This window comes from Oncorhynchus kisutch, linkage group LG5 (assembly GCF_002021735.2).
Source record: "Oncorhynchus kisutch isolate 150728-3 linkage group LG5, Okis_V2, whole genome shotgun sequence".
In the NCBI taxonomy this organism is placed as follows: Eukaryota; Metazoa; Chordata; class Actinopteri; order Salmoniformes; family Salmonidae; genus Oncorhynchus; species Oncorhynchus kisutch.
Window position 1 is genome coordinate 41,603,765 of NC_034178.2, and position 24,422 is coordinate 41,628,186.

A 24,422-nucleotide genomic window follows, 5' to 3' on the forward strand; every position below is an offset into this window, starting at 1 on the left:
GTGAATAATGATGGGAAGATGTGTTATCGTTGTGTCTCAATATGCAGGGCCAAAGCAGAGTACATCATTTATTGTTCATTCTCATGCATGATGCTCATTTATATAAGAGGTTGAGCCCAATCTTTATTTTGTGGATCATTAGCGATGTGCAAACAGACTTTGCAGTTAACATTAAGTTATATACTAGTCTGCAGGGCATTTTTGTAAACATCCTTACTTTTAAGAAAATCAATTGTGGTTTATGTGAGTATATGACAACATTGCAAAAACAGACCTAAACTGAGATTTAAAAGATGATCTTCATATTCCAAACACAGCAACTCAATAAACTGTCGCTGGTTAAGAGCATCAAGGGAATTTAGGGTATGTTTTTACAATTAAAAAAAATGTGAGCCACCGTCTCTTTTCAATACTATGTTCCAAAATTTGAAATGGTGTTTTTAACATTGTATAAAAATAGACTTAGAGCTTGAAAATTGCATATCATACACTTTATTTGGAGGAAACATGGGTAAGTTATACTGCTTTAAAACTCTAATCCCATTTAGGAGAGAAAGACATTCAATTCTTTGGCTGTGATTTGCACACTTTCACACTCTTCATGAATCTTTGGGACACATACACTATGTATACAAAAGTATGTGAACACCCCTTCAAATGAGTGGATTCGGCTATTTCATTTACACCTGTTGCTGACAGGTGTATAAAATCGAGCACACAGCCATGCAATCTCCATAGACAGACAATGACAGTAAAATGGCCTAACTGAAGAGCTCAGTGACTTTCAAATCAAATCAAATTTTATTGGTCACATACATACATGGTTAGCAGATGTTAATGCGAGTGTCGTGAAATGCTTGTGCTCCTAGTTCTGACTGCAGTAAAATCTAAGTATTCAAACAAACTACCTTATACACACAAATACACACAATTGTAAAGGGCTGAAAATAATATGTACAGTCGTGGCCAAAAGTTTTGAGAATGACACAAATATTAATTTCCACAAAGTTTGATGCCTCAGTGTGTTTAGATATTTTTTTCAGATGTTGCTATGAAATACTGAAGTATAATTACAAGCATTTCATGCTTTTATTGACAATTACATGAAGTTGATGCAAAGAGTCAATATTTGCAGTGTTGACCCTTCTTTTTCAAGACCTCTGCAATCCGCCCTAGCATGCTGTCAATTAAATTCTGGGCCACATCCTGACTGATGGCACCCATTCTTGCATAATCAATGCTTTGAGTTTGCGGGTTTTTGTTTGTCCACCCGCCTATTGAGGATTGACCACAAGTTCTCAATGGCATTAAGGTCTGGAGAGTTTCCTGGCCATGGACCCAAAATATCAATGTTTTATTCCCCGAGCCGCTTAGTTATCACTTTTGCCTTATGGCAAGGTGCTCCATCATGCTGTAAAAAGGCATTGTTCGACACCAAATTGTTCCTGGATGGTTGGGAGGAGTTTCTCTTGGGGATGTGTTGGTAACATTCTTTATTCATGAATGGTCTTACTGTTGGCATGACACAGGACTGATGGTAGAGTTCACCTTGTGTTCTCCGGACAAGCTTTTTTCCGGATGCCCCAAACAATCAGAAAGGGGATTCATCAGAGAAAATGACTTTACCCCAGTCCTCAGCAGTCCAATCCCTGTACCTTTTGCAGAATATCAATCTGTCCCTGATGTTTTTCCTGGAGAGAAGTGGCTTTTTTGTTGCCCTTCTTGACACCATGTCATCCTCCAAAAGTCTTTGCCTCACTGTGCGTGCAGATGAAGTCACACCTGCCTGCTGCCATTCCTGAGCAAGCTCTGTACTGGTGGTGCCCCGATCTCACAGCTGAATCAACTTTACGAGACGGCCCTGGTGCTTGCTGGACTTTCTTGGGCGCCTGGAAGCCTTCTTCACAACAATTGAACCGCTCTCCTTGAAGTTGTTGATGATCCGATAAATGGTCGATTTAGGTGCAATCTTACTGGCAGCAATATCCTTGCCTGTGAGGCCCTTTTTGTGCAAAGCAATGATGATGGCACGTGTTTCCATGAAGATAACCGTGGTTGACAGAGGAAGAACAATGATTCCAAGCACCACCCTCCTTTTGAAGCTTCCAGTCTGTTATTCAAACTCAATCAGCATGACAGAGTGATCTCCAGCCTTGTCCTCGTCAACACTCACACCTGTGTTGACGAGAGAATCACTGACATGACGTCAGCTGGTCCTTTTGTGGCAGGGCTGAAATGCAGTGGAAATGTTTTTGGGGGATTCTGTACATTTGCATGTCAAAGAGTGACTTTGCAATTCATCTGACCACTCTTCATAACATTCTGGAGTATATGCCAATTGCCATCACACAAACTGAGGCAGCACACTTGGTGAAAATTAATATTTATGTAATTCTCAAAACTTCTGACCACGACTGTACAGATAAATACATATATATATACATATAGGGATGAGCGATAGGCAAGATGCAGTAGATGGTGTAGAATATATACATATTAGATGAGTAATGTAGGATATGTAAACATGATTAAAGTGGCGTTATTTAAAGTGACAAGTGATACCTTTATTCAGTCCATTTATTTAAGTGGCCAGAGATTTGAGTCTGTATGTTGGCAGCAGCCTCTCTATGTTAGTGATGGTTGTTTAATAGTCTGATGACCTTGAGAAAGAAGCTGTTTCTCAGCCTCTCGTTCCCAGCTTTGATGCACCTGTACTGACCTCGCCCTCTGTATGATAGCGGGGTGAACAGGCAATGGCTTGGGTGGTTGTTGTCCTTGATGATCTTTTTGGCCTTCCTGTGACATCGGGTGCAGTAGGTGTCCTGGAGGGCAGGTAGTTTGCCCCTGGTGATGCTTTGTGCAGATCGCACTACCCTCTGGAGAGCCTTGCGGTTGAGGGCGGTGCAATTGCCATACCTCTTGTGCATCTGTAAAAGTTTGAGATGACAAGCCAAATTTCTTCAGCCTCCTGTTCTTCACCACGCTGTCTGTGTGTGGACCATTTCAGTTTGTCTGTGATGTGTACGCCGAGGAACATAAAACGTTCTCCGCTTCCGTCGATGTGGATGGGGGGTGCTCCCTCTGCTGAAGTCCACGATCATCTCTTTTGTTTTGCTGACATTGAGTGAGAGTTTATGTTCCTGACATCACATTCCGAGGGCCCTCACCTCCTACCTGTAGGCTGTCTCGTCGTTGTTGGTAACCAGGCCTACCACTGCAGTGTCATGTGCAAACTTGATGAATGAGTTGGAAGTGTGTATGGCCATGCAGTCATGGATGAACAGGGAGTACAGGAGAGGGCTGAAAACGCACCCTTGTGGGGCTCCAGTGTTGAGGATCAGTGGGGTGGAGATGTTGTTTCCTACCTTCACCACCTGGGGGCGGCCCGTCAGAAAGTCCAGGACCCAGTTGCACAGGGCGAGGTCGAGACCCAAGGTCTCGAGCTTAATGAAGAGTTTAGAGGGTACTATGGTGTTGAATGCTGAGCTGTAGTTAATAAACAGCATTCTTACATAGTATACACTGACACGGTGACTGAGTTAATGAGGAAGTATATAGGGATGATATACTATGAGTACAAACAGTTCAGTCGTAATGCAGTCAAACAGGCAAAACATAAGTGCGGAGTCAAAGTGGAATCGCAATTCAGCGGCTCAGACACAAGACATACGTGGCAAGGTCTACAGACAATCATGGATTATAAAAGAAAACCAGGACTAGCTAAACACCTTCTTCACCTGTTTAGACGAAAACGGCCTGGTAGACTGTGAGCTCTCGTTTTCCGAGGTCAACATGAGACATTAAAGAATATTAAACCCCAAAAGGCTGTCGGCCCAGAAGCCGAGTCCTCTGAGCATGCGCAGACCAGCTGGCTGGAGTGTTTACAGATTATTCAATCTCTCCCTATCCTAGTCTATTGTCCCCACTTGCTTCAAGATGTCCCGTTCCTGTACACAAGAAAGCGAATGTCACTTAACTAAATTATTATGGCCCCGAAGTAATCACTTCTGTCATTATGAAGTGTTTTGAAAGGCTAGTTAAGGACCATATCACCTCCACCTTACCAGACACCCTAGACCAGTGGTTCTTAACCTGGGTTCGATCAAACCCCAGGGGTTCGGTGAGTCAGTCTCAGGGGTTCGGCGGAGGTAAAGACACACATCCGACTCATATGATTCGTGATGAAACACCCCGCTTGGCCATCATTGGCCGCAGGTGATCACGCTACATCGTTTGGCCTATCTGTGCTGCAGGGAATTTGGTGTGCTCAGTAGTCGACTTGTGACTGTCGTGATGGTACGTCTTGTGATTTCTTTCTTAATATTTTAATCCCTTCATACTTACTATGTCGGGCAAAAAAAGAAAGGGGTCGGACGAATATGTACAATATGGATTCACATGTATAACGGAACGTGATGGGAGTCAGCGTCCTAACTGCATGATTTGCAATGCCAAGTTGAGCAATTCTAGTCTAGCACCGACAAAACTAAGAGAACACTTCCTTAAGCTGCATGGAGATGGAAAATACAAGAACACAACGCTCGCTGAATTCAAGGTGAAGAGAGCCAGATTCGATGAAAAGGCTACTCTGCCTGTTCTCGGCTTTGTACCCATCAACAAACCGATCCTCACAGCATCGTACGAAGTTGCTTACCTGATCGCAAAGCAGGGCAAACCACACACCATTGGTGAAACACTCATAAAACCAGCTGTGTTGAAGAAAGGCGAATATCATGCTGGGAAAAGAGGCTGAAGTTAAGTTATCCCAAATTCCTCTTTCAAATGACACCATCAGCGACAGAATAGAGGACATGAGCAAAGACATCTTGGCTCAAGTAGTTGCCGATCTGATTTCAAGCCAGGCAAAATTCAGCCTTCAACTCGACGAGACCACAGACGTCTCCAATCTAAGCCAGCTTGCTGTATTCGTTTGCCATGTGAAAGACGACGTGATAAAGGAAGATTTTTTTTGTTTTGTAAGCCTCTTACAACAACAACTAAGGCAGCCGATGTGAAGAAACTTGTGGATGACTTCTTCAAAGACAACAATCTTTCGTGGGATATGGTTTCTGCAGTTTGTTCGGACGGGGCTCCAGTCATGCTGGGAAGAAAGTCTGGTTTTGGTGCGCTAGTGAAAGCCGATGCACCACCCGTCATTGTTACACATTGTATTCTGCACAGGCATGCGTTAGGAACAAAAACCTTGCCTCCAAAACTGGCAGAAGTATTAAAAATTGTAGTGGAATGCGTGAACTATGTGCGAACTAGTGCTCTGAGGCACCGCATCTTCAGTGAGCTGTGTAAAGAAATGGGCTCTGAATTCGAGGTACTTCTGTACCATTCTAACGTTCGGTGGTTATCCCGGGGACAGGTGCTGAATCGTGTTTTTGCCGTGCGTGTGGAATTAGCCCTGTTTTTGCAAGAGCACCAACATTGTCATGCAGATTGCTTCAAAAATTCTGAGTTCATTCTCATTTTAGCGTACATGGCTGATATCTTTGCAGCTCTCAATCATCTCAATCAAAAGATGCAGGGCGGTGGAGTCAACATCATCGAAGCGGAGGAAAACCTGAAGGCTTTTCAAAAAGAGCTACCGTTATGGAAACGACAAACAGAGAACGATAACTTCGCAAACTTTCCCCTGCTGGATGACTGTGTAAGTAAGATCGAAGATGTATCTGGAATCGGAGACATTTCTGTACCCGCGGAACTGAAGCAAGCAATTGCCACGCACTTAGATGAGCTTGCAAAGTCTCTCGACGGATACTTCCCTACAAGAGAGTCATATCCAGCATGGGTGAGACAGCCGTTCATGTTTAGTGTTGAGACAACAGATGTCAATGATGAATACCTCGATGAAATCATTGAAATTCAGCAGAGCCAGGTTCAACAGCAACTCTTCAGAACAACAACGCTTTCAACGTTTTGGTGTCAACAAATGGTAACGTACCTTGTTATTGCTAAGAAAGCTCTGGAGATTTTCATACCGTTTGTTACAACATATCTTTGCGAGCAATCCTTTTCGAGGATGCTGGACTTAAAAATGAAGAAAAGGAACAGACTTTGTTGCGAAAATGACATGAGAGTGGCACTTGCCAAGGTGAAGCCGCACATTTCTGAACTGGTCTCTGAAAGGCAACAGCAGAAGTCAAACTGATTTGCAGTAAATATTAATTATTATGTTTTTGTTTGTGTGAAAATCATGTTTTGATGATTTTGTTCTTTGAACACAGTGATGTTGATGCACGGTTCATTTTGTACACCAGTAAAATATATACCTATGTTTTGAATTTGAAAAAATCATATTTTATTTTTCCAATTAAGAAGGGTTCGGTGAATGCGCATATGAAACTGGTGGGGTTCAGTACCTCCAACAAGGTTAAGAACCACTGTGCTAGAGGAATCAGAGTTCCTTAAAAATCACACACGTGCTAATCTCAGCAGCAAGCATGCTCTCTTCAACACAGCACACAGTGCAGGACTTTGGGTCAAGGGGGAAGTTACCATGCTGTTTGAACTCTCTTGCCCCTAGCATTTACTTGTCTCCACTAATCATAGTTTTTATCATATCCAAAGCCATTGCCTGAGATGGGAGACTGCACTGTAGCAATACAGGCCAAGCAAAGTTCATCTACCTTTGATTTTCCCCCACTACACAAGAAGCGGGTATGATGGCAGCGAGGGAGGACATATTTGGTATAATGGCTACAGATTTCTTTTACATTATTTGCAGTATGGGAAGTCCTCGAGTGGTCCCCTATGATGTAAGGCAACTCTGTAAAAAGTGATCTTGTATGCAGAACCCATTTCAGTGGATTCACTGTTAATAAAATATGCAAATTATATTACCACGACTGGTTTTCAACAAATGGAGCACTTAAAGCTGGTCCCAAAATGGCAAAAGTATGGTTAGGGATTACCATTATCTGAAAGGCAAATAGATCTGACATTCATGCAAGTACCCAATGGGAATGCTGATTGGCTGAATACCTGGGGTGCGGGGTGTTTGGAGTAGTCAACAAAGCAGCATGACAGAAATATGATGTCAAGTTTTCTAACTAGATACAGTACCTTCGGAAAGTAGTCAGACCCCTTTACTTTAATAAATTGATTGTCTCTTTTAAAAAGTGGAGGATCCATTCAGCTTTCTATAGGCTAGGCCTACTATATTGATTTCTCAACTTTCCTAATATTAAGCAAATATTAAGCACATTTCTTCTACCTGGCTGGCATGAAAATGAACCACAGGAAAAGTGTCCTCCATTCGCTGTTGTCATGCCCTGACCTTAGTTATCTCTGTTTTCTTTATTATTTTGGTTAGGTCAGGGTGTGACGAGGGTGGTATGTGTGTTTGTCTTGTCTAGGGGATTTTGTATGTCTATGGGGTTTTGGGATTGTCTAGGTAAATGTAGGTCTATGGTGGCCTGATTTGGTTCCCAATCAGAGACAGCTGTTTATCGTTGTCTCTGATTGGGGATCCTATTTAGGTTGCCATTTTCCATTTTGGTTTTGTGTGTTATTGTCTATGTGTAGTTACCTGTCAGCACTTGTGTTATATAGCTTCACATTTGTTTTGTTATTTTGGTAGTTTGTTTAGTGTTCTTTGTTTTAATAAAGAAGAATGTATTCATATCACACTGCACCTTGGCCTCCTCGTTATGACGAATGTGACAGAATAACCCACAAAAAAATTACCGACCAGCGTGAAAGGGAGGAACAGCGCTTTGTGGAAAAATGGACCTGGGAGGAGGTAATGTCAGGGGACAAGACTCTGCCATGGAAGCAGGTAGAGATAGCACAGGAGGAAAGGTGATGATACGAGGAGTCAAGGAAACCACCGAAACCCAAATAATTTTTGGGGGGAGGCACATGGAGCAGTCTGCGGAGCCGAGGAGTAAACCTGGGCCAGTCTGGGAGAAGAAGGAGGATTCGGAGGAGAGAGAAATGGGGCAGTTGTTGAGTTGGTGGAGGACTCACGGATTTGGAATTAAAGAACGTGTTGTCAGTTTGGTGCCACCTGAGTCAGCTCTCCGTACTCGTCCTGAAACGTGTGTTAAAGTTCCTGAACAATTGATGCCAGCTATACACACCAGGTCTCCAGTGTACCTTCAAGAGCCAGTGCATCCTGTGCCAACTCCTCGCACTCTCCCTCAAGTGCGCTTTCCCAGTCAGGTGTGTCCTGTTCCTACTCCTTGCACTTGCCCTGAGGTGCGTGTCACCAGCCCGGTACCACCAGTTCCGGCACCACGCACCAGGCCTCCAGTGCGCCTTCAGAGTCCAGTACGTCCTGTCTCCTTCCTGAACTCACCCTGAGGTGCGTGTACTCAGCCCGGTACCGCCAGTTCTGGCACCACGCACCAGGCCTCCAGTGTGCCTCCAGGCTCCAGTACGCCCTGTCCCTCCTCCCCGCACTCGCTCTGAGGTGTGTGTCCCCAGCCCGGTACCACCAGTACCAGCACCAGGCCTACAGTGCGCCTCCCCAGTCCAGAGCATCCGGCGACTAGTACCCAGTCCAGAGCGTCCGGCGACATTACCCAGGGCAGAGCATGTGGCGACGGTACACAGACCGGAACCTCCAACGACGGGCCACAGTCCGGAGTCACCAGCGACGGTCCCCAGTCCGGAACCACCAGCGACGGTCCCCAGTCCAGGGTCTCCAGCGACGGTCCCCAGTTCGGAGTCCACAGCGACGGTCCCCAGTCCAGAACATCCGGCGATGATCCACACAGCGAGGGTCCCCAGCCCGGGGCATCCGACGATGATCCACAGGTCAGTGCTACAAGAGCGGACTCAGTGTAAAGAAGGGGGGCGGCGTCCAGAACCAGAGCCGACACCGAGGTTAGATGCCCACACAGACCCTCCCATATAGGTTTAGGTTTGCGGCCGAGAGTCCTTTGGGAACCTTTTGGGGGGGGGGGGGGTTACTGTAGGCCTTCAAACACTAGTCTGTTTGTTTTATGGCGGTTTTGGAGTAGTGGCAGCCATTCAGGTTATGTCGATATAGGACTCGTTTTTACTGTGGATATAGATACATTTGTACCTGTTTTCTCCAGCATCTTCATAAGGTCCTTTGCTGTTGGTCTGGGATTGATTTTCACTTTTCGCACCAAAGTACATTAATCTCTAGGAGACAGAACGTGTCTCCTTCCTAAGCGGTATGATGGCTGCATGGTCCCATGGTGTTTGCACAGATGAATGTGGTACCTTCAGGCATTTGGAAACTGCTCCCAAGGATGAACCAGATCTTTTCAATTTCCCATGATGTCAAGCAAATAGGCACTGAGTTTGAAGGTAGGCCTTGAAAAACATCCACGGGTACATCTCCAATTGACTCATATGATGTCAATTAGCCTAACAGAAGCTTCTAAATCAAATCAAATGTATTTATATAGCCCTTCGTACATCAGCTGATATCTCAAAGTGCTGTACAGAACACCAGCCTAAAACCCCAAACAGCAAGCAATGCAGGTGTAGAAGCACGGTGGCTAGGAAAAACTCCCTAGAAAGGCCAAAACCTAGGAAGAAACCTAGAGAGGAACCAGGCTATGTGGGGTGGCCAGTCCTCTTCTGGCTGTGCCGGGTGGAGATTATAACAGAACATGGCCAAGATGTTCAAATGTTCATAAATGACCAGCATGGTCCAATAATAATAAGGCAGAACAGTTGAAACTGGAGCAGCAGCATGACATCATTTAAAGCCATGACATCATTTACTGGAATTTTCCAAGCTGTTTAAAGGCACGTAAACTTCTGACACACTGGAATTGTGATACAGTGAGTTATTGTAACAGCTCTCGTGGGTTGAAGAAGGAGACCAAGGGGCAGCGTGGTAGGCATTCATGATTTTTAATAAACACTGCAACAAAATAACAAAGTAGAAAAAACGAAAGCGCACAGTTCTGACAGGCAACAAAACAGCTAAACAGAAAATAACTCCCCACAAAACCCAACCGGAGAAAAAAAACGTATATATGATCCCCAATCAGAGACAACGATAGACAGCTGCCTCTGATTGGGAACCACACTAGGCAAAACAACAAAGAAATAGAAATCATAGATTGTCCCACCAGAGTCACACCCTGACCTAACCAAACATAGAGAATAAATAAGGATCTCTAAGGTCAGGGCGTGACAGTACCCCCCCACCCCCAAAAGGTGCGGACTCCGGCTGCATACCTGAACCTATAGCGGAGGGTCCGGGTGGGCATCTACTCCCGGTGGGGGCTCCGGTGCGGGACGCAGACCCCGCCCTGCTTTAGGCTCCCCCCACTTCGGTGGCGCCTCCGGTGCAGGGATCGTCGCCGGCCGTGACCTCCGGTCCGTAGATCATCGCCGGGGGCTCTGGACTGTGGATCGCCGCTGGAGGCTCGGGACTGGGGACCGTCGTTGGAGGCTCCGGACTGTGGACCGTCGCTGCAGGCTCCGGACAGGGACCGTCGCTGCAGGCTCCGTGCCATGGATCGTCGCTGGAGGCTCCGTGCCATGGATCGTCGCTGGAGGCTCCGTGCCATGGATCATCGCTGGAGGCTCCGTACCATGGATCGTCGCTGGAGGCTCCGTGCCATGGATCGTCGCTGGAGGCTTTGTGCCATGGATCGTCGCTGGAGGCTCCTTGCCATGGATCGTCGCTGGAGGCTTCGTACGTGGAGCCGGAACAGGTCTCACCGGACTGAGGAGACGTACTGGAAGCCTGTTGCGTGGAGCTGCCACAGGGCTTACCAGGCTGGGGAGACATACTGGAGGCCTGGTACGTGGAACCGGAACAGGTCTCACCGGACTGGGGAGATGCACTGGAAGCCTGGTGCGTGGAGCAGGCACCGGATACACTGGGCCGTGGATGAGCAATGGAGGTCTCAAGCGTAGAGCTGGCACAATCCGTCCTGGCAGGATTGTTACTTTCGCCCGGCAAATGCAGGGCGCTAGCACACAACGCACTGGGGTGTGCAGACGCACCGGAGACACAGTGCGACGAGCCTGCGCAGGAAATCATGGGCTGAAGAGACGCACCGGAGGGCAGTAGCGCTGAGCCGGCACCATCTGTCCTGGCTGGATGCCCACTCTAGCCAGGCCAATGTGGGGAGCTGAAATATAGCGTACCGGGCTGTGACTGCACACTGGAGACATGGTGCGCATCAACGCATAACACGGTGCCCGACCGGTCACACACTCCCCAAGGTAAGCACGGGGAGTTGGCTCAGGTCTAAACCCTGACTCCGCCAATCTCCCTGTGTGCTCCCCCCAAACATTTTTTTGTAGCTGCTTCTCTGACTTCCGTGCTGGCCGTGACCCCTTGTATAGTTGCTCCCTCCTTGCTGCCTCAGTCTGCTCCCATGGTAGGCGATCCTTCCCAGCCAGGATCTCCTCCCACGTACAGGATCCTTTAGCATTCAGAATGTCCTCCCACGTCCATTCCTCCTGACCACGCTGCTTGGTCTTTTTGTGGTGGGGAGTTCTGTAACGACTCTCGTGGGTTGAAGAAGGAGACCAAATTGCAGCGTCGTAGGCGTTCATGGTTTTTAATCAACTGAACACCACAACAAAATAACAAAGTAGAAAAAACAAAAGCGCAGAGTTCTGTCAGGCAACAAAACAGCTAAACAGAAGATAACTCCCCACAAAACCCAAAAGGAAAATCACAACTTATATTTGATCCCCAATCAGAGACAATGACAGACAGCTGGGTCTGATTGGGAACCACACTAGGCAAACAACAAAGAAATAGAAAACATAGATTCTCCCACCCGAGTCACACCCTGACCTAACCAAACATATAGAATAAATAAGGATCTCTAAGGTCAGGGAGTGACAGTTATAAGTGAAATAATCTGTCTGTAAACATTTGTTGGAAAAATGCAAAGTAGATGTCTTAACCGACTTGCCAAAACTATAGTTTGTTAACAAGAAATTTGTGGAGTGGTTGAAAAACAAGTATTCATGACTCCAACGTAAGTGTATGTAAACTTCTGACTTCAACTGTATTTTTAAAAAATTATGGATTTATTGTGAAGGGTAAGCTATATTACATGGATTCACTATACTTTAAAAAAAATGTAGATGTTCCCAAAGTCTGCATCATTGGCTAGTAGGCTATGTGTGATAGCCAGGAGATGCTAAATGTGTTTATGTTAATTAACAGTCAGTTACAGTGAGACCGACAGTTATTTGCTTGACAATCACCGGCTGATGAAATTTCATGACTGCTACTGCCCTAGGTGAAGTTACACGTGGTCTGTCGTTGTAAGGCCGGTTGGACGTACTGCCAAATTAAAGTGGGCTTATTAAAGTGAAATGAACATTACAATCTCTGCCAACAGCTCTGGTGGACATTCCAGCAGTCAGCATGCCAATTGCACACTCCCTCAAAACTGTAGACATCTGTGGAATTGTCTTGTGTGACAAAACTGTACAATTTAGTGGCCTTTTATTGTCCCCAGCACAAGGTGCACCTGTGTAATGATCATGGTGTTTAATCAGCTTCTTGATATGCCACACCTGTCAGGTGGATGGATTGTATTGGCAAAGGAAAAATTCTCACTGACAGGGATGTAAACAAATGTGTTTTTTGAGTGTATTTGTGAAACATTTCTGTGATCTTTTATTTCATCTCATGAAACATGGGAGAAGCACTTTACATGTTGCATTTTTTTATATATATATTTTATTTCACCTTTATTTAACCAGGTAGGCCAATTCAGAACAAGTTCTCATTTACAACTGAGACCTGACCAAGATAAAGCAAAGCAGTGCGACACAAACAACACAGAGCTTCACATGGAATAAACAAATGCACAGTCAATAACACAATAGAAAAATCTATATACAGTGTGTGCAAATTAAGTAAGATTAGGGAGGTAAGGCAATAAATAGGCCATTGTGGTGAAATAATTACAATTTAGCAATTAAACACTGGAGTGTTAGATGTGCAGAAGATGAATGTGCAAGTAGAGATACTGGGGTGCAAAGGATAGAAAAAAATAACAATATGGGGATGAGGTAGTTGGGTGGGCTATTTACAGGTGCAATAATCTGTAAACTACTCTGACGGCTGATGCTTAAAGTTAGTGAGGGAGCTATGAGTCTCCAGCTTCAGTGATTTTTGCAATTCGTTCCAGTCATATTTTTGTTCAGCATATTTAGAATGAGCAGCCAGCTAATGAACGAATGAGTGCACCGGGGAGATAGCAACAAACATGCAGATGCAATAAGAGAAAGTAGATTATCTAACTGAAGATACTGTAGCTAGCTAACATGATGTCACACAGCATGATGCGCTAGCCAGCATTCAACGCCCGGCTATTGTCATACTGAAACAGGAAATGGCCTTCCCCAAACTGTTGCCACAAAGTTGGAAGCACAGAATCATCTGGAATGTCATTGTATGCTATAGCGTGAAGATTTCAATTCACTGGATCTATGGGCCCTAGCACGAACCATGAAAAACAGCCCCAGACAATTATTCCTCCTCCACCAAAATGTACAGTTGGCACTATGCATTTGTGCAGGTAGAGTTCTCCTGGCATCCTCCAAACCAAGATTCGTCCTTCGGAACCACATTAGGGTGAAGTGTGATTCATGACTCCAGAGAATGTGTTTCCACTGCTCCATAGTCCATTGGTGACGAGCTTTACACCACTCCAGCCGAGGCTTGGCATTACGCATGGTGATCTTAGGCTTGTGTGCGGCTACCCGGCCATGGAAACCCATTTCATGAAGCTCCTGATGAACAGTTCTTGTGTGACGTTGCTTCGAGGCAGTTTGGAACTCATAGTGAGTATTGCAACCATGGATAGACGAGTTTTACGCACTTCAGCACTCTTCAGTAAGGCCATTTTAGTGTCAATGTTTGTCTATTGAGATTGCACGGCTGCGTGCTCCATTTTATACACCTCTCAGCAACAGGTGTGGCTGAAATAACAAAATCCACTAATTTGAAGGCGTGTCCACGTACGTTTGTATACATAGTGTAGATGTTCCGTTTCTCAGGTCCCAAGCTCCAATGACTGTAATGACTATTTATTTACAAGTTAATTACATTATTATTTTTGCTTTAGCACGATCTGTACCTGATCTAGTCTCACGTCCGGAATTGTGCCGTTTGGCGGAAGATACTTATTGAGAGAGAGACTAGAGCAGACCCAGAGGTTCTGACTGGAGGTGACAGGATGGTCAATTTCCTTTGTGCTGTTATAATTTATGCTATCAAACACTGTGATTTAATTGGGGCAGTTCCCCATCATAGCAAATAGCTAGCAAAACAATCCAAGCAATGTTCGCACGGCCTACGTGGCCTCGCAGCTGCTGGCAGGGTCACAGAGGGGCAGCGTTTATACCCATCCACAAAAAAAACATTTTGTGTCGGAGGAAACACCATACACCTGGTGACCGTGTCAGAGTGCATGCTCCTAGCCGCCACAGGAGTTACGACAGCGCGATCGGAGAAGGACATCCCGGCCAGCCAAACCCTCCCTTAACTCGAACAATGCTGGGCCAATTGTGTGTCATCTCATGGGTCTCCCAGTCACGGACGGCACGGGTCTCATACCAGCATCTGTAGCAACCACTGCAGTGTAGTAAACTGCGCCACTCGGGAGGTTCCATCTACAAAGTTTTTAAAGCTTATCAAATTGCCTTGCACAAAGTATCAATATACTAAAATACTACACTGGACTCAAAGAATTTCTTTAAAACGTTAATTGTATTTTTTGATCACAGAAACAATTAGGAAAATATGGAAAAAATAAATAAGTAATGAAATGTTAATTATATAAAGCAGCCCGTGTAATCATCTGCCAGAGTGTAGCCCCAATGTCACGCCTGCTCCCGCTCTTCCCCCCTGGCGCTCGAGGACACCAGGCTGCCCAGTATTTCGTACTCCTGCCACCATCATTTACACACACCTACCTTCCCTCTTCACGCACAACAGCGATATTGAACTCACCTGGACTTACTCAATCACCTGTTTATTACCTCCCCTATATTTGTCAATTCCCCAGTTCTGTTCCCCGCTGCTGCATTGATTGTATTTTGTCTGTGTTACCCGTGTGCTGACGCTGTCCTGTCTCGTTCTATGTCCATTCCCTATTAAATGTTTCACTCCCCGTACTTGCTTCTCTCCAGCGTCATCCCTTGACAGAATGCAGCAGCCAATACAGGAAGCATTGGGGAGTACTGGCGTTCCGATTGGTGGTGACGTCGGCCCTGGGTCGCCGCCAATGGAACCGGGGGTGCATAGCCAGCTTGTCGGGCTTCCACGTCCTAGCTGGCTCGAGAGGTTTCCTTGCCTCGGTTGGCTCAGCAGGTTTCCATCTGACGTCATGCTCCACCGGATCATCGGGCTCCCACGCTACAGCGGGATCGACAGGCGTCCTTGCCTCAGCCGGATTGTCAGGCTCCTATGCCTCAGCCAGCTTTCCAGGCTCCCACGCCTCTGCCGGTTTGTGGGGAGTTTACCCCCAGCCGGCTTACCCAGCGCCCATATCTCGGCTGGTTCGCCCAGGTGGGAAGCCGGGTGGCGCCCTTAGAGGGGTGAGTACTGCCTGCTCCCGCTCTTCCCCGATGGCGCTCGAGGGAGCCTGGCTGCCCTGCATTACGCACTCTTGCCACCATCATTTACGCACACCTGCCTTCCCTCGTCACGCGCATCAGTGATATTGGTCTCACCTGGACTCACTCAATCACCTGTTTATTACTTCCCCTATATTTGTCAGTTCCCCAGCTCTGCTGCATTGATTGTATTTTGTTTGTGTTACCCGTGTGCTGTATCGTTCTATGTCCATTCCCTATTAAATGTTTGACTCCCCGTACTTGCTTCTCCTCTCCATCGTTATTCCTTGACACCCAATGGGCCCGACCCCCAAGTAATACATGTGGGCCAGATAACTCTCACCGGAATTGGCCCGAGCCTCAAATAATACATTTGGGTCAGATCACTCACACCGGAATCGGCCTGAGCCCCAAGTAATATATGCATTTGGGACAGATAACTCTCACCGGAATCGTCCCAAGCCCCAAGTAATACATTTGGGCAAGATGACTCGCACCGGAATTGACCCGAGCTCAATCCCCGCATCCTAGCCATAAGTACTACTGCCAAATGCGGTCCAGACTCGGGCCACATGACGTCGGCCGAGTCTCACTCTCAGCCGAGTGCCCCGAATCTCAGCCGGCTAGCTTTAAACAATATATTTTTGAAACAGGAAAATTTACACATTTACCACACTTTTATGAGCATTTAAAACTTAATCCATGAATTACATAATATATATCATTTATATATACTTTTTTACCAATCACAAGTGGAGCGCAGCCCCTAACACCCTAATGGGCAGCCTCCACTACAAAGAGCCTATGAGCTTTGGTGGTATACACAGTTAATTTTTTTGTATGTGGCTCAATATTGTGCCATAAAAGATCAAACAAATTCATATGTTGCCATATCATGGCATGAATCTTAAAGAATCTGTGATTGGGTACTAAAAAGTAAAGTAAGGCAATTGCTCTCAACTATAGCACTGTCTGAAGAAGAGAGTAAACAAAAATAATGCAAAACATGATTGAGTGTGGCCAAACATTTGATGATTGTAAACTAGATGGGTCCACACCGGTTTATAAAATTGTTTTATATGACAGCTGAGCAGCATTATAGAGCAGCAGTTCGGAACATTGTGTATTGGTGGAATCTAAACAACACATTACAGTTAATTAGGAAGAAGCCTCCAGCCCTGCCTCCTCTTTCATCTCTGTTCTTTCCTTTCCTTTCCTTATCATTGACAGAACACAAAGCTATTTCACTGGGGGAAAGCTTTTTGAGCTACACAACACTAGAAAGGCAATGTTAGGTCAATTTGATTTTCTATAACAGCCAAATGACTTGCAGTCCATTGGTCTACGTAGAGGTAAAAAGCTGAAAATCTTCGTAATGTGTGAGTCACTGTGGTCTTTGTAGTTTCTTATACCTCTCTTTTTACAGGGGTCACAAGGCTTCAGAAGATCCAAATTGCAAGGTTAAAAAGGTTCAGAATTCAACAGGAAAACATTGTTCTCCATCTAGATGGATGGAACAAAAGCACCTCTACTTAAACTTTGTTCAGGATATCATTCGTATATTGCTCGTAACAGTGCCCACTGTAATCGCAAACATGTTTTAGGAATCACAATGCATGGTTGCCACATTACATGACCCTGCATGTAAAGAAGACACATATCAGATAAATCAGGAAGCTGCGCTGACACAATAGCAAAATAACATGCAAATTAAACCACAAAGAGGGTAGGCTTCGGATTTGTTCATAATCATTTATATAACTGCTGAAAGCGGCCCTGAAATAAAGCCCAGTGATTGGTGGATGTAGGCACCACCAAAGCCCATATTCCTGCCAATATCTATTCTTACTTCCTGTGAGTCAAGCCCAGCTGTCACTAGCAGACGTGGACAGTGCACAGAAAAGCCTCAGATCAGCTCCAACACACAGCTTTTTCATTCTCCACTAAATCTGCCCCCTGTGTTATGATCCACTGAAGTGAATCAAGCCATCAAAGTAAACATCTAAGATGACTTATACTGTAGTCTAAAAGAACTAGAAAGAGTCTAAACAGACTACAAGCCAAAACAAACAAGAATGCTGCATGTAAAACTATGATTTCAAATATTTCACTATCAGTCTTAACAAGATGTGGGTTGATAAAATTGAATCAGTACATTGGCCTATAACAGAGCAGAGATGCAACTACAGTGCGTAGCCACCACACAATATTTGTGTCTGTGGAATTGGAATAACACATGATGTTCAGTATCCGTGAGCCCTCTGTCCCTGGTGTGCCTAAACAGCGATTATTACTATACTTAACCCTGTAATGGAGAGATGTTCCTATCAGATCCAACCAGCAGCACAACATGTGACCACATCCCATTTCTTGATTCAAATATTTTAAAAAAGGGCTTTGTTCATCCCACATTGCCCTTTAAACCCACAGAGTTTAAATTTCATGTTGTTATCTCGCTCAGACTTTGCATGCATCAACAAATGGTTGTGTGCCACTTCACTGACTGTGTCAGTGAATGAGAGATTGCTTTAACATTTGATGTGGTTAGCTTATATGTAAAATACCTCATGTTGTAAGATCTGGCATGCATCAGCAACGCCTAGGCAGAGGAATGGACCCTTCCACTTGATTTCCTTTTTCATATTGAATTGGTTTCAAATTGGTTTGGTTTCATATCGAATTACCAAGATCACGTAATAATGATCTTATAATATCAATTTAGTCAAATTCATCAATTTGTCTTGTGGTATTTACAAACAATTTAGTAAACTGTATAAAGCATTCAATAACTAAATCACTCATGCAAAATGTATGCTGACAAAATGTGTCCTCTCCATTGGAACTGTTTCCAATCGATTTTTGATTCTGTTTGCATTAACACCCTGATCCTGTGGAGGAGAGGGCAGCGTGGGTAAATAGGATTATGGCTAGTTCAATGTAGAAGGTTCAACTTTGCCCTATGACCTAAAGAATTGACATGGAATACATTAGAGCAAGCTACAAATCAATACAAAATATCATTTGGCTTGTGTCTTCTCCACAGACTCACACATGACATGAACAGAAATTAAATACATCTGAAGCATTTGGAATTCAGCAATAATAGACAATAGAGTGTTGCCACAATGTGCACATAAAAATAGGTGACTAAAAAAGTCTCTCCACGTGGGGGGTACTTATACAAAGTGGCCAGCTAGACAAAAAAAGAGCCACTAGGCGTTCAGTTGCTCTGGCAGAGTTGACTCACAGAAAACAAAAGAGAGCAAGACGTTTAGGTGAGAATACACATGCCCACAGTTGGACAACGCTGCCAAGAAACATTGAAGACAGAGCTGCATTGGAATGCAAAAGGAGTATACTGAACAACATGACAAACTATTGCTGTGTATCCATACCATGGCAATTGTATGTGTATATCTGTGGGAAAGACTTCCAACCTGGCCCCTCATACAATCATGGCCATCTAATAATCCTGTGATTCCAATTGGAAAATGAACCGCTCACCTCTCCACTGTGATAGCTGATGTGTGGTGAGTAGTCATGCTTAAAATGGATTAACCAGGTAGGTGCTTTACATTGGTGCTGGATGTGGTGAGTTTCTCAATGTAAAATGTTTGGAGATCCATTGAAAAGTACAATATACTGCAAATGAAATCTAGGATCATCTGTATAATTATACTTCTTTTATATAGATATTTATATACACTACCGTTCAAAAGTTTGGGATCACTGAGAAATGTCCTTGTTTTTTAAAGAAAAGCACATTTTTTGTCCATTAAAATAACACCAAATTGATCAGAAATACAGTGTAGACATTTTTTATGTTGTAAATGACTATTGTAGCTGGAAACGGCTGATTTTTAATGGAATATCTACATAGGCGTACAGAGGCCCATTATCAGCAACCATCACTCCTGTGTTCCAATGGCAAATTGTGTTAGCTAATCCAAGTTTATAATTTTAAAAGGCTAATTGAAAACCCTTTTGCAATTATGTTAGCACAGCTGAAAACTGTTGCCCTGATTAAAGAAGCAATAAAACTGGCCTTCTATAGACTAGTTGAATATCTGGAGCATCAGCATTTGTGGGTTGGATTACAGGCTCTATATGGCCAGAAACAAAGGACTTTCTTCAGAAACTTGTCTGTCTATTCTTGTTTTGACAAATGAAGGCTATTCCATGTGAGAAATTGCTAAGAAACTGAAGATCTCGTACCACACTGTGTACTACTCCCTTCACAGAACAGCGCAAACTATCTCTAACCAGAATAGAAAGAGTGAGTTGGAGGCCCCGGTGCACAACTGAGCAAGAGGACAAGTACATTAGAGTGTCTAGTTTGAGAAACAGACGTCTCACAAGTCCTCAACTGACAGCTTAATTAAATAGTACCTGCAAAACACCAGTCTCAACATCAACAGTGAAGAGGCGACTTTCGTTTGCTAGGTTGCACATCAAAATATCAATCATGCATTCCCTGGATATGTTAGATGAAATGGCTTACTTTTTAAACATAAAATTACAGGCCCCCAATGCATTTATAAACTGACAGTGATTAAAAAAAAGTTTACATTGAAACCTGAGAAGATCTATCCAAATCAATGTAAGAACATAGGGGCATGCTAATTAAAAAAAGGACTAGTCATTATTAGCCTGGTTCTGTATGAAATGCAGGTACATTATGGGACCCAGGTTAGGTCATTATCTCCTCAGGTTGGTGCGACCAAATCATGTGCTGATGCCATTTCCAGACATTGTGTAGCGGACATGAGTCAACATGAGTCAAACTCATGGTCCTGTGATGAGGTATCCCTGACTGCAACTTCAAAATCAGTGTTACCCTCATCAAATGGTCAACATGTTGATTTTTCCCATGTGAGACTAGGGTTCATTTCCTGCCCATGACAATGGTGCCCAACTGTGGGAGGATCTCTCATGGGGGAGGAGGTCAAAGGGGAGTGAATATAGAAGATATACATCTGGCTCATGGTGTCGAGATGATGTAGCCCTGCCTGCGACTTCAAAATGAGTATCACCCTCGGTTCAAGAGGAAAGTGTCAAAGTCTTCACCCCCTCAATTGGTTATTGTGCAGCAGCATTATTGATGATTTGCGTGAAGTTCAACTTTCCTCAAACTTTTCATCTCAAACCTTCCATTGAAAATGAATGACATAATATTTTGTCACCATCTATTGCTTTCAGTGACCAGTTGGTTAGATTGCTCAGTCACTGTATTTCAAACGTCTTATTTAGCAAAAAAGTCATTTTAACATTGTATGAATGGGACAGGACAGTCAAGAGGCAGCCTATAGACTACATATGTGAAGGCCAACGTGTGAATGTAGCTTGCTTCAAAAAATGATGGGAAGGTCGGCTCTTTTTACTGACTCTGATCTTTTTGACTTGTGCAGTCAAAAGAGCGAATGTTTCGACTCATTTCGTTCGAGTCGGTGACCACATTTACATGCACACAAATATCCCATCATTATTCGGGATACTAAAGTATTGTGTTTTTGAGTTGACGCATATAAACATCATATCCATTTTACAATAACCCTAATAGCTCCTATCCCGATTTTCAGAAACCCGAACAAGATACCTGGGATTTGCTGATCATAGACTGGATACTGTGGCATGTAAATACCTTATTGCATTTGATGTTATTTTTCGCGGTTTGCGCAGGCTCAGTTCAGATAGGAACAGCAATAGTTGGAATAGGAACAGAAGTCATTTTCAAAGATTTTCATTTCCTTAATTAAAACCGGTCAACAAACTGATGTAATATGGGAATTTTGCACGGAAAAATCTCCCCAGTCCCTAAACTCCTTTGTTCAGCGAGTAAAGCAGAAATGAAAGGCAACATTTTACTGATGTCAACTAGATTGTTGATGATTTACTAGATTGTTGATGATTTACTCAATCAATTTATTACATTATTTTGGTGAGTAAGGCATTATTTAGTATTCTAGAGCGCTAAGTAATGACAGAAGAGAAGCTGCATGCATCTAATTATAGACAAGTTGCCTAACAAATAGCCAATCTAATGTCTGAAAATTATAAGCAAAGAAATATCTAAATGATGCTTACATTTGTTAGAATTCGCACCGCAAGTCATAAAATCTTTCCGCAAACTAGGCAAATTAGGAATATTCTGCTAATTCATGGATACAGAAATGCTCGTTAGCGGGATATGAAAGGTGCATGTAAACTGTTCTCCAGTATAATTCCTTAACCATTATCCGGAATACTGTGCACATGCAAAGTGGTCGATAATACCCAGAGCATACAGGACCTCTACTGGCAAACATACACTGGAAACTCGAAATATTCATGATTCTACAAGCCTTTTTCACATGTTGTTCACCTTAATGGGCCTATTTGAGCTGTCATTTGGGACCGATACTTGTAAAATCGTGATTTAAACTATGTACATTTGTTGATTGATTGGCAGCTTACATTTGAAACAAGGCCTAGTTGTGGCCACAATCGAACTAGATGGTGAACGACTTGGCAAAATGCATTGCTTAAATGCCATGAGGGACCAGAGCACCCCAAACGTTTCGTTCTCGAGTTCGAGTTTGTTGAGGCTGTGAATGTTTTGGTTCTACAAAGATCATAACATTCAATAATCAATTCATGGATTCATTATTGCACCATATGATCAATTATCGGTTCTTAATATGTATTTGTCTTCTCTATGCCTCCTGCTGCCTCAGCATGATCGATTTTGCCTGCGTGCATATATGACAGACAGTTGTTGGTCTAAGCACGTCTCCGGAGTCACCAGAGGAGCGCATATTAATACTGCTGTGGAATTAATTGCGACCAGCAGGCCAAACGAACGACTAAAATGAAAGAGTCACTCAGTACAACGAATAATAATGAGTCAGTCAAAAGAGTCTATCAAAAATAACTATTTGATAGCGAACTACACATTACTAGCTTAAATGCTGTGAAATCTTGCCAAATCGTTGAGTGTCAGGCAAATAAACAAAATCTATTCTCATGGTGAATGTGATGTAGTAAATGCTATTGATCCACATCTTATATGTAAGCTTAAGGCAAACCCTCTGGAGCCCATGTACAGCCTTCGATTATGTTTATAAAATATGCAGCAGTACACAACGTCTCGATCTTATCAGAAAGTTGCAGCATCCTGGGATTAATCTGTTTCCCATTCACCATTTTAACTATTATATGTGGGAGATATGTACCTGTTCCAATTGTCTTTAACCACAGATAATAGGCTATTGCTCATTTGTTTTTAAAGTCTGGTCCTTACTATGGAGAGCAGTTGAGCTAAGGATGCAGTTAATGTGAGTCGCCCAAGCGCCCTAAACATATCGGTAGCCTATACTGTAGCTGAATGCCATTATTCAAAGGCAGCAACAGAAAGCGATCTGTTGCTGATTTATATCACATTGCAAAACATGGTAGACCAAAAGTAGTAGGCTAGTGGTATGGTACAAGTAATAACAGTATAATGATAATAATCATAACAAAATACTAACAACAAGAAGAATATTACTTAATTTTACACTGTAAAGCTTATGGACCATTACAAATAAATAGCTTGATGTGTGTGTATTTAACCCCCCCGCCCCCTCCTTTACACAACCCTAGTTGAGTATCATATCGGAGAATGCCTGCAGTCAAAACTGAAGCTGCGGAGGAATATCATTTTAGGGTCTTAAGGAAACCATTCACTCCATCGGAAGGGGCAAAAGTTGAGACAATCGTATGTGGATATGATACATATTGAATGCTATGGTTCATAATATGAGCCACCAACATTAAAAGTGCTTAAAATGTACACGGACTGAGCCATCTGCTTTCCACACTCGTCTCTAAAATGATGACCTCACGAATGATGAAATATGTGAGAGGCTTTTGTATCCTACTCACACAGATTGTTTTATGCAGAAATAATGACTTACCAACAGCTAAATCCAGTAGATCTGCGCACAATAGGAGACACAAAGAGAAGACAGTCATCTTTCCCTTATTTTGCAATAAATCCCAAACTCCATCCGCGTTTACATGCTCCCCGTTTTTCGGCTGTGTAATCCCCACCATTCCAAAGGTATGAGATCGAGAGGTGCCCACAAACTATTCATGATGCAGTTTAAGTATAAATGGGAAATATGAGAAGTTCGCCACAAATATACTTAAATTACAGCAATGAGGACCAATATTCGTCAAAAGAAACGACGTAATAGGCTAATACAAAATATTGTCCTGCTAGACAATCAACGTTAAGCAGTGCAGTCGAGGATTAGAAAAAACAGATAGGTTGGATGAAAATCTATGTTTCTCAGTCAATGCGTATCTCCCTCTTTCTCTCTCTCTCTCTCTCTCTCTCTCTCGCTCTCCTGCGCGCTCTATCATCCTGCCCTCCAGACACAGACGCACGCACACAGTCACTCTTGATCACTCGCTCTTTATTTCGCACAATTTTCCTTAATCCGACCCTGTCCCCAAACCCTTCCCCTCTAATTCTGCCCACTAATCCGATTTATTTCTGCAGGATTTTGTTTTTACTTAGTTGAAAAGGTTTTTTAAAGATTATTATAACCTCCCATATACTGTGATGATTTACAGTTAACAGCAATGAACGTGGATAGTTTCAACATCTTTATCTGCCACTCATCATGGACAACAGTATTATTTTACCCCGATTTGTACCTGCCCCACTATTCGTTTTTTAGTAGCCTGTGTGCCATGCTACTATTTCAATGATGTCAATTTCAGTCCCCTCCTTTACTCTTTTTCACAAGTCCCTTCAAATACAAATGAGTCATTGAGGTTATTGTGGATTTTGTGTCCACAAATACATTATTGGTAAGTGATCCATTGTCCATTTCTGTAAAATAATACACAAT

At 43.6% G+C, this 24,422-nt stretch overlaps 1 protein-coding gene across 2 annotated transcripts in view; it reads right to left on the reverse strand.

Moving 5' to 3' along the window:
* Positions 1 to 23,909, reverse strand: part of LOC109891047 (immunoglobulin superfamily member 21) — a 266,112-nt gene extending 242,203 nt beyond the window's left edge. The window contains exon 1 of one of the 2 annotated variants that reach the window (XM_020483336.2): positions 23,478 to 23,909. In XM_020483336.2, the coding sequence (XP_020338925.1) occupies positions 23,478 to 23,616 (139 nt within the window). In that variant the 5' untranslated portion in view covers positions 23,617 to 23,909. The remainder of the gene's footprint in view (positions 1 to 23,477) is intronic. The other variant, XM_020483337.2, reaches the window with a different exon arrangement.
* Between the last annotated feature and the right edge of the window lie 513 nt (positions 23,910 to 24,422).